Source organism: Gavia stellata, chromosome 18, assembly GCF_030936135.1.
Source record: "Gavia stellata isolate bGavSte3 chromosome 18, bGavSte3.hap2, whole genome shotgun sequence".
Classification (NCBI taxonomy): domain Eukaryota; kingdom Metazoa; phylum Chordata; class Aves; order Gaviiformes; family Gaviidae; genus Gavia; species Gavia stellata.
Window position 1 is genome coordinate 5633778 of NC_082611.1, and position 10815 is coordinate 5644592.

Consider the following 10815-nt stretch of genomic DNA (forward strand, 5'->3'; position numbering starts at 1 on the left):
GGTGAAGCTCCGAGTTGCCATGCTCATTTATTTCTTACCTGGAGCAGTTCTGGGCAAGCTGAGCTGGTAAGTGGTGGTTCTGTCAGTGATGGTGTCAAAAATACCTGTTCTTGGTAAGCAACAACTCTTCAGCAGAAATTCATGCGTTCACAACAGAGCTATCATGAGTCTATAAGCCAAGTGTCACGTAGGGAGTTTCCCATCTGTGACTTCTGCCAGCCGTTCAGGTTGTTTCTGTGCCACCCATTTCTCTCTGTCTTTGGACTTTGTTATGATAGAAAGCTGCCTCTTTCCCCCAGGCAACATTGTCGTCCTGAGTTTATGGCCTCGTTCTGGAAAATTTCTGAAGTTCAGCCTAATGATTCAGTACAGAATCGAGTAAGAGCAAACAAGGCTGAACAAAAAGTAATCTCTTGCTTAAAATAGTAAATGTTAAGGCAACAGCTGAGCAAGTATGGGGCAGTACATGGATTTGTAATTCAAGCAGGATTTGTTTGGAAAATTTCTGCTGCTGGGAAGAATGTCTTGGATGAGAACCCCATCGCCTTTGAGGCTGCCAGGAGAGGGCGGCAGCAGCGGCTCTGCTGCACCACGCCTGCGCTGAGTCCAGGCGCGCAGCCTGGAAAAAATGTTTCCAGGAATTGCCGTCATCCATCCCGAAGCCAGAACTCCCTTCTTCTCCCTGTATGAATCATGCGGATGTGAAGTTGCTTGTGTTTCCGGAATCCAGTTGAATTTATTACAAGATCATCCTTTCTAGTCACCTGCATGTGTAAATCTCAAGCTTTTCTCAAATGTTGTCCACCAATTCTCTCCTTTCCCACTCCAAAAATGCCTTGCAGGCTTGCTGCGTGGTTTGAGGCCCTCAAAGTGCACAGGGCAAGTGCTCAGGAAAGCCAAAGCTATTAGCTCCTCTGAGGGAAACATCCTCTCTCTCCTCCCAGCTGAACTGGACCCAGTCCTACCTGCTGATATTTTTAGACGGGAGAAATCTGAAGCGTGGCCGTGTAGCTGTGAGCTGTAGAGAGCATTATCAGTGTTGAGGTCGGAGTGAACCGGGGATGGAGAGGGTCAGCCTTCCCCCCGGCGTGCTGCTGTTACAGAGCTCGAAAACCCGTTGGCCTCTTGAGCTCCGTCTATAAATAGCCAGAGAGGAACGGCATGCCCCGGCAATGGGAAGGCAGGCTCTGCAGCTCCGGGTGCCAGCACAGCACCCGTTCCTGTTCAGTGGGTGACTTACAGAGCAGAGGAGAGGGAAAGAGCCAGGGTGTTAACTTCTCAAGGCAGAAAGAGAGGAATGCATGTGTAGTTCCCCCTTTTAAGTTAATAATCAATGAGTGTGTGAATGTTTTCAAAGGTTTTCTCTCCCGTGCCAATCTACAGAGGATGTGAGTAGTTACGGCTCACGGCTCCAAGCCTGGCTTTGTTTGAACTGAAGCAGCTCCGGAGATCCCCTTGAGTGTCCGCCAAAAGACAGTCATCACACTAACACTGTTCTTTATGGCAGACGAGCTGCCAGGGATCTTTCTGCTTTACTCCCTGACTCTGTGCCCGTCCTCCTCCATCTCTCCCCCCTACTCGTGGCATGAATCCGTAAGCCCCGGCTGTGCTCTTGTGCCCAGCGCAACCTCCAGCTGATGGGGCAGCGACTACAACAGAGATGAACATTTGGTGTGGGGGGAAATGGAGAGGGAGAAGTAATACCTGTGCCCTGGTTTAATTTGCATCGGTTTGTTCAGGTGGACCAAGCTGCTGTGTGAACATGTTCAGTGGTTAGCACAGACCTCCTCCTGGCTGACTTCAGACCAAATGAAATATGGCAAGAAAATACAAGCACCTGCATGGGACTTGATGTGGGTCTGGAGTCATGCTGTCACTTAGACCAGCACAGGAAAATCCCTTAGAGAAGAACTGATCACATCAAAACTATGTTAGCAATCTCAGAAAAAGAAAGACCTTTTATTCCTGTGGGGAGTTGCTGTTTCTCCCTGGCAGCAACAACCTGTGGTGAGAAAGGTCAGAAGCAGGGCAGTAACGTAACCAAAGCCGTGGGAGCAAAGCTGGCCCAACCCAAGGCAGACCCAGCCTAGTTTTCCTCCCACCGCCAGCGATGAGGGGACGATTCCCCTTTGGACAGTTTTCTGGAACTCAGTTTCCTCCGCAAGGAGGAAAATTTGTCTCCAAGAACTTTCCGTAGCCCGGTGTTGTCCCTAGCAAAGGGTAGGTCCTTCTTCATGGCAGGCAGTTGTCCTGTAAACATTTCCCACTTGGCCAGGGCATCCACGGTCTTGTCTACTTGAGCCAGTTCCTCCTCGGAGACGTTCCTCTCCAGGGCAGCAATGCACATCTCCAGCCACAGTTCATAATCTCTAATGATGTCTGCGGACTTGGTGGGCCCGGGGAGCTGGGGCTGGCTGTGTGCCTCCGCCAGCGAGCACGAGTGCTCGTCCTGTTCCAGCTCCTGGCCGATGGAGAGGGCCTGGCTGCAAGTGTCCGGTGTCAGCGGCTCGGACAAGGAGGTCACAGCCTCGGAGTCGTTCTCGCAGCACATCCCGGAGTCTGAGCTGAAGGGAAGGATGTCCTCCGAGGCGGACAGGTCTGCTGACTCTTGCCTTGGCCAGGTGGACAACACAGTCTGTGTCCAAGCGTAGAGTTTCTATGGTGAGAGGGGAAAAGGTTTCATTTTAGAGAACGAGAGAAAACAGGCACACCTTTCCCAGTGCTTGTCAGGCAAACCTAGTCATCTTGGGTGGCTCGGCTTCAGACGCTATGGTGCTCTCTGCCTGGAGATGGGTTCAGACAGCTCATGGTTACCCTACAAAGTGGGGCTCTCTCTTGCCTTAATTTCTTGGGGCAGTTCTGCCCCCAGTCAGATGTGGACTGTATCTGCGTTATTAGTGAAGATGGTAGGAGAAAAATGGCACAAACTCACTCCTCACTGTGTGGATATGATCTCTGCGAGAGCCAAAACAGTGCCTCTCTAGAGGAAGCTGTGTTATTATAAAAACTCCTGAGATAGCGGTGAAGAATCTTGTTTCATCATGTTAACTCCTGTGGTAATGTGGATTTTATTCCTAAGAATAGCTCTTCCCCTCTTGAGCTGAAATGCGCAAGTGGGAATGCCGGGCTCCAGGAAAGCATTAATGAAAGGAAAATGTCTGAGACAATTTCCTTTTAAAATATTAAATGCTACAATGGGGCATATAACGGGTTGCTTCTGGCACATTTATTCCTTATGCTTTGGGGAATGCATTGCAGTACTCCAGTCATCGCTGGATAAAAGGTGATCTCCTTGTCTGCCTTGTGGGCGCGCGTTGGGGGTTTTGTGGGTGTCTTTCAGCTTTTCCACACCTTTGTGGCCTCATCCCTCATCTTTACCTTCTGCAGCTCCCAGCTGATGCCTTCGCAAAGCCCTGCGACCGCTTTGGAAAACACAAGGGTGACAGAGTGTTAACCTGAGATGCCGGTCAGTGCTGGGTCCGTACGTGCTCAGCTCAGGGTGAGCTGTAGCGTTTGAGAGGTAGGCAGCAGATTTCCAGCCCTACAGAGCTCCCTTCTCCCGCGGCGCCCCGCCGCTCCCTCCCCCTCTATTGCTCTCTCTTCAGGCAAGTGACAGAAAGGATAAAGAGCTCAAATTGAGTGGGTGGGAGAAATCAGCCCTGTTTCTCATTTCAGTCTGTGCATGAAGCCTCAGGGAAGAATTTCATACAAGAATAAAATGGACTCTTTCAGCCAAGTTAATCCACCCTGCCCTCTCCCTCTGGGGCAAGAAAAAATGTAAGGGGACAACTTTTCTCCTGCCTCATCCCACCTCCAGTAGCCCTTCCCTCCCTCTGGGTTTAAAAAACAAAGGCGGCACCAGAAGCTGCAATAGGAGCCAGACTAGGGAAGGGGACAGCAACGCTATCTGAAAGCTGCAAGCAGCCCATGATTTTATAATGCCTCTTAAAATTCCCAAGAGTAGTGAATCTGGGAAGGAATCACAACGGCTACTTAGCCCAATTCCCAAGAAGAGAAAAAGCTGCGGAGATGAGGATGTTGTAACAGTACATTTGGATTATTTAAGGCAAAAGGAGGGGACGATTGTCTCAAGATCACTTACCAAAACCCCAAAATCTTCCCTGCCTCTCATCCTTTGGGTGGTTTATTGATTTGAACTTGGGAAGGGTTTGTATGGCTGTAGCCTCTTTTTACGTTCTCCTATTTAACTAGAAAGGGATAACCTCTTCATGGGTTTAGCTCACCTGTAGGCAGGAGCATCTGAAGCGGACGCCCACCCCAAGTAAGTCACTAAGAATGAAACCTGTTGTCTGACACCTCAACGGGCTCCAGGTTTGGCACTGGAATTTTTTCAAACCCTTCTGCTATGGCAGAGTTTTTCAAACCCCTCTGTCACGCCCAGCAGCAGGGCAGCCACGCTGCGCCCGGGAGCAGGTACCGCCGCTAACACCGCGGCGAGGGTGTAGCTCACCCAGCCTCTACGAGCAGCTCGAGCACGGTTTTCTTCTGCAGCGTGGCCACCGCAAACTGCCCCAGGCGCTACGTGCAGAACCCCCTGGGATGCTGCAGAAGCAGCAGGTGGAAACGTTGGTTGTGGTGGGGAAACACCATGAGAATTGATTTGCTTTCAGCTTTCAAGACGACTCACGCTGGAATAAGCAGCTGTGATGAAAAAACGGAGTACGTTTCTGAGTGCAGCTCGGATAAACTGAGGGGCTCTTCCTCCTGCATAAGGACTGGTTTCCTGTCCCACATGCTCTTCTGCCCGCAGCCGCGTCTCAGTCGCAGACTTCAGCATTACCTGCTCCTGGCGAGGAACAGCTTTGTGTCTGGCATTTCCTGCGTTAGTGAAGAGTGTCTGGGGCCGTTACGTGGCAGGTAGGGATCCGTGCTAGTTTTCCAACGGGAAATGTGACTTCAGACTTGCACTTGGCCAGCCACAACCTCTCAAAACACGCTTAGCAAGTAACTTTGCTATCTGATATTGTCTCCAAATGCTTTGTGCTCTCTTCTGTCAGGTTCCTTAACTATTTAATTCATCTCTGGCATTTATATTTCCTCTCAATGCTATAGCAAAGCCTCTTACAGAGATTATCACAACTCTCTTATACCAGCTTGTACTATATCCAGCCGAGCTTTTCCTTGTCAAGGAAGCAGACGTGACATTTGGCAAGCGTATCCTCTCTTCAGGTTTGTGTTCGCTGTCGCCAGGGGATGCTGAGCCAATTACAGTATTTACTGCAGGTGTAAAGGCAAAAATGTTTCTAGAAAAGCTTAATGCAGATGGCAGTTCTCTTCTAGAAAGCAATAGCTGGATGCTGACAGATCGGGTGTTTAAATAAACCAGAGTTTATTCCTCTGGTGTTCTGGGCAATTTAGGCACCTTTCGGAGAGAAGCAGGGACCGAACAGCCCCGGAGTCAGAGTCGGGTCTAATGCCACCGCAGACGTGCAGACAAGCAGCAAAACCACACAAGCATGTTTTTTCCCCAAGTGCTTTGCAGTGCTTCTGTGCATCTGATTCCAAGCTGAATGAAACTAGAGGCATTCCCCGTTCTCATTCCGCATGTATCTTGTTACAAATATAACCCACAGACTTTAAAATAGGCAGCTGTGGAAAATCCTTTTTCTGAACATGATGTGTGTCAGACAGGAATTATAACCAGGGAGAAGATAGGGTAGTGAGTGAGAATGGTGAAATTATTTATATTCCACCAGTCATATAGCTACTGCATCCTGCTTTTTAGACAACAGAGGTAGAAAACCCTTTCTAGAGCTAAGGGAGTGTTAGCACTACTCCTGGTGCTGTCTAAACGTGGCATTAACTGTTCTGTGGGTGGGAGAGAAGAGGCAAAAGATGTGTCTGGGACCCTCCACTTATTAGGGGGCAGTAATTTGGGATCCTTTCGCATATCTTTAAACAGAGGAACTGCAGCAAAGTACCTGCCTAATACTTTCTCCCTTTACCAGCAGCCCCAGAGAGGCAGAAAACCATGGTGCACATAGGAAAGGGCACAGATGTGGGAATCGCTGCGCTCACTGCTGCTCTGACTTGAAATCTGCCTGCCCTCCCCACCTCATTTTTGGAAGTAGCCAGATGTGGTCGGACTGTTGCACTGTCCCTTGTTGTGAACAGCCAAAAGCCCTAGGGATTGTGTCAAGTGCTATGTTAGGCACAGACCACGTGTACAACATCCCCCTTATCTAGGTGTAAGCTTTCTCTCTTAGCACCTTGCACCAGGAGCAGCATCTGCATTTAACATGCTGCTACGGCACATTTAGCGCCGCGGTTTGGGGTGAGCCGCTCTGCTCCCCGCTATGTCCCCTTGCTCCAGGAAGGGCTGGTGCCTCTGTCTCACCCTGTAGCGCTCAACAAGTTTGAAGCCCACGACGTGCTGCAGCTTCCGAAGGCAGATGGGACACGGCTCCAGGGGCCGTAGCAGGGCTTCGTCCAGGCTCAGTGCACCCTGCATGATGCACTGCAGCCAGCGGCAGGTCCCCAGCCCCATCAGGTGGCAGATCTCGTGACAGGTCACCTTTCAGGAAAGCAAAAATCACAGGAGCGCATGGTCATTCCTGCTTCCACTGCCCTCTCCTCCTCCTCTGCTGTTCCACTTTCCCCGCTCCTTGACCGTCTAACTGACCCCTTGCTGAGCCCCGGTGGTCCTTCAGCCCAGGCTTTTCCAAGGTGAAAGGGGAACGTGGCTCCCTTCTTCCCAGGTACCCCAGCATCCACCTTTGTGTGGTGGAAGAGAAAGGGTGGGTGGGTTTTTTTCAGAAGCAGCTGTGGGAAGACCCATGCTCAGAGCTGTAGGGCAATGCTGCTGTCACTCTCTTCCCCAAGGACAGTGTGGTGGTTGTTTTAAGGGGAAAACCAGTCCCACGGGGATCTGAAGAGAGCAGCGCAGTCCATGTGAGAAATCTGTAAGAAACTATTGGCAATAACAGATCTGGGTCCTTCCAAAGCAGACGCTCTTAACATTTGTGCCAAAGTGAAAACTAAGCTGGAGTCAACGGGCCAAGCATGACTGCCTTGGGAATTGGCAACCGGGAATTGGCTGAGGATGGAGGGTTCCCCTCCTCCTCCCATTGCCACCTAGCATCATTTGAAATTGCTACAGGAAGAGTAGTAACTCTGAGTTCTGGAAGACCAGAAAATCGGGGGATGCAGAGAGAAACGGCATTGACGACGTTGGGGCGGCTGCTCTGCGCGGGCCAGCTTTGGGAGAAACGCTAGAAGCAGAGCTGGCTCAAGGGCACAGGGGAGACCGTGGGATGAGGGAGGATGGCACTCATGAAAAAGATGTGTTGGAGATGAATGGGGTTTAAGGACATCTGCATATAAATATACATGCAAACTTGTCTAAGGTATTTTTCTCCTCCATCCATGTAAGCTGGTCTGGCAAGCGGTCCTCTCCCCTTACGGATACCAACGTCGGAGGAAGACACAGTCACCCTGTCCCAGCCATCCCTTAGTTAACACACAACTCTACTAGATACTCTAATTAACCCCCGAATACTTCAGCAGCTAACAGACCCTACTTGCCTGTGCATCGCCTGAAAAGCAAAACACCGACATGTCCCAAGCATGAGACTGGGAGCTGGGCAGGGCTTTTGTCTCCGTGTTGCTCCATGACATAAGACAAGTCCTGTAGCCTCGCTGTACTATAGTTTGCTCCGGGGGCAAGGGGAGTAAGAGGTGTCTATGATGTGGTGCATGAAAATATGAGCTTTTTAGGACTGTATAAGTGTGTGGACTTAGCTGTGATTGCCTCTGTCTTCTGGGAGCAGAGCCTCAGGCCTGCTTCACTGGGCTGAGAGACGGATTATGCCCAGCCCTGAAATATTTAACCCTACATGGCAAGAAATACGGGGTGCCAGAGATTGCTGGTCCTACCTTACAACACTGGACCATCTCTTGGGCACTGAACGGCAACGTCCGGTCTCTGCTTTCTTTGCTGACTTCACATAACCGTTCCTTCTGTGCGAGTGGATTCAAGCTGCTACAGCCAGCCTGGGGGAAGTCCCCAGAAAATCTGGCAAAGCTGCAGACTCCCACTTCTGTAAAGAGAAGCGCATACAAGTCGGGCGTCAGCTCTCTTATGACTGTCTCTCAGCTTAGGCAGCATGAAAAGAAAGCTGTTGTAGCACAGTCCAGTTTAGCACACAGGCTGTGATTGGACACACTTCCCAAAAGGTTTGTAGCACCTCAGTTACCTTTGTCTGGATCACGAGCCCTTAATCCCCAAATTTTAAACTGGGAAAACCTAGTTCCTCTTATCGGGGAGTGAATAAAATGTTAAGGATAAGATTTGGCTGTTCCAGTCTCTCAGAGAAGGCTTTTTGGTACAGTGCTGCCTTATTTGCACCCTACGGTAGGAGATCATGGGACACCAATCCCACCTTGTCCTGGTAGGAATTTGCTGAACGTGAAGCTCCAGGTCTCACATGGGTAAAGGTCCAGCAAAGTGAGTCCAAGGACACACAGGGCATCCATGGGCTTGTTGTTCTTCAGGAAATTCAGGATCCCATCTGGGCAAACACAAGAGATGTTCATTAAAATAAAGCATCCCTAGAAGGCATGCAAGAGCCAGAATTTCTCCTGTTAATGGGGAGGAGGATGCAATACAAGCTGCAGATAGGCAGAGCTGCTGGATTCAGCATCTCGGATGGAGAATCACTGCTGTGTAGCCCAACCCCTCAAGTATGAGCAGACCTGACTTCCGAAGTGGTGCTGAGCACAGAGTTAAAGCAGAGCTAAGGGCAGAGGTGTAGGTGAATTCAGTACTAACCCATGGAAATAAGCACCTGGAAGCAGGAGAATTTCCCTATGGGCATTTCAGACCTGAGCTGGAGCAGCTGCAGCGCTGGGTCTGTGCTGAGCATGTGCTGCCCCCGGTACCTGCAATCAGCTCGTTCCAGATGGATGTTTGTGCAGCACGAGTTTGGCAGCTGCCAAACCCCTTTCCCTCGGGAGCTGCGTGACACTTGAACCCAAATTTCCGAACATGAAAGGCCAGTGAGTTCCCCACCTGCGGCATCCAGGCCCCTAATTTACTTTGGCTCTGGACAGGAGATGGGAGAACTCAGGCTACAGCAAATCTGCAGTGCCTTCCCACAGAGCTGATCCCATCACTTTGCAGAGCTGGACCTAAACATAACAGCACTGAAAAATACAGGCAGCAGAGGAAAATATGATGAAAGTCACTTTGTTTTATATTCCTGTTTCCAGCCTCAAAGTTCTGGGTTTTCCACGGGAACAGGATTTCTCCCTTTTCACTCCCTTCCTCATCCCCTCCCTGCTCAGGCAATGAAGGGCTATTTTAGGCACTTCCTACGGGAGGGCTTGTGCCCGTGTGCCAAGCTGATGGGATCAGCTCTACGGGCCCCCCGCTCCCAGGTCCTTACCTGCGTGGAGCTGCACCCTGTCCGTGTCCTGGCTGTGGCGGTAGCAGCAGTGAATGGAAGAGATGGGGATGGAGGGAAGGCACTTCACACGGAGACCCAGGAAGAAAGACTCAACGCAGCTCTGGAGGGAATCCAGCAGCGAGAGCCCGGCAGGCCCTTCGATTAAGTCTAAGAAGAGAAGCTCTGTTATCAGTTCCTTAAAGCCGGGATGAGCCATAAGGTCCAAAGGGGTTTTGTGGGGCTGGCCACAGCAACTGAGGAAAAGGAAAGCTGGTTCATTCTGAAGTTAATTGCTTACTCTGGGATGTGGCAGACATCTCTAGATGGTTATACAGATATGGAGGAGAAGAGGGGGCTCTTTCTGAGAGGTGGCTCGAGGCATTAGTATGCTCTCTCATTAGCAGAGCAGACGTGCTAGGAAGGCTGTCTCCTATTTAAGTTGTGCAGAAAGATTAATGTGGGAACGGGTGGCTGTTTTTAACGAACCATCAGGGATGGAGCTCCAGAAATGCTGTTTTATCCAGCACTGTTTTACATATAGATATATATGTATGAATGGATGCATACATATATTCATAGAAGTCTCACCCAGGGGCACACATGCCATTTTACAGGGCAGGTCTACTGCCGGTTCTCATGATGGCTTGTGACTCTGGACTGGGGCATGTCAGAGCCTTTGGTATTACAGACTTATCTTTGCTATAGCAATTGCATTTTGCAGGTTAGTCCTTAGAGGAAGATGTTAGTAGCGTTCAGCACCACCCACCTCCCTCCTGTATCTTTCCGGGTGGCTCAGTGAAGATGCCCGCATTACCTATAGGTTGCAGGTAAATGTGCTTTCGATAGAAGTTCTGCTTCCTCCTCAGCATGGCATGATAGAACGTCTCAAAGTCCTCGGGGGCATCAGGATGGCTGAGGAGCCAGTCGAAAGCCGTCCGGATGAGCAGCGTGCAGAAGAGTGTTCTCTGCGGGTTGTAGGCTTCGGAGAGGAACAGCTTCTCTGCCCTGGAGAAAGCTTTGGCATAGAGCTCCTGCAGGGCTGGGTTGGTGGAGATCAGCGCATCCTTCAGAGCCCGCGGCCCGAAGCTGAATTCCTGCGCGTGTTTGCACTGCAGCATCGTGGAGAGACCCTCCGGCTCTGGCGCTGCCTGCAGGAGGGGATACAACCGTCAGCACGTGGCCTCGTGAGGGACCTGGAAACCTTCTCAGGCTCTGCTCTCAGAGTAGTTTGCCCCAAGATGCCAGCTGTAAGGTTTGACTGGGAGCTTATAAATGCTGTGCGTAGTGCTGGCCAGGAGCCCTACGCGTTTACATGAGAGTAGCTGTTATAGGGTGCTCTACATCTGCGTGTGTGTCACTGGTTTATGGACAGAGTACCAGTAGATGGTGCTCAAGAATGCATAGCCCC

At 50.6% G+C, this 10815-nt stretch overlaps 1 protein-coding gene across 2 annotated transcripts; it reads right to left on the reverse strand.

The window, feature by feature from the left end:
• Positions 1-2086: 2086 nt before the first annotated feature.
• Positions 2087-10525, reverse strand: AMZ1 (archaelysin family metallopeptidase 1). Of its 2 annotated transcripts, none has more exons than XM_059826536.1 (6): positions 10222-10525; positions 9408-9575; positions 8403-8531; positions 7897-8060; positions 6359-6466; positions 2087-2656 (listed from the first exon to the last, which is right to left on the reverse strand). In XM_059826536.1, the coding sequence occupies exons 1-6, from the start codon at positions 10523-10525 to the stop codon at positions 2087-2089; spliced, it is 1443 nt and encodes a 480-aa protein (XP_059682519.1). The 2 variants fall into 2 exon arrangements, with proteins under 2 accessions (XP_059682519.1, XP_059682518.1); XM_059826535.1 differs by having other exon boundaries at positions 6359-6535.
• Between the last annotated feature and the right edge of the window lie 290 nt (positions 10526-10815).

Coding starts and splice junctions, on each gene's coding strand:
- AMZ1 (XM_059826535.1), bottom strand. CDS start 10,525: ATGCTGCAGTGCAAACACGCGCAGGAATTCAGCTTCGGGCCGCGGGCT. Junction 9,576..10,221: donor CATTTACCTGCAACCTATAG/GTAATGCGGGCA, acceptor TTCTCTTCTTAG/ACTTAATCGAAGGGCCTGCC. Junction 6,536..7,896: donor AGATGGTCCAGTGTTGTAAG/GTAGGACCAGCA, acceptor CTTTCCTGAAAG/GTGACCTGTCACGAGATCTG.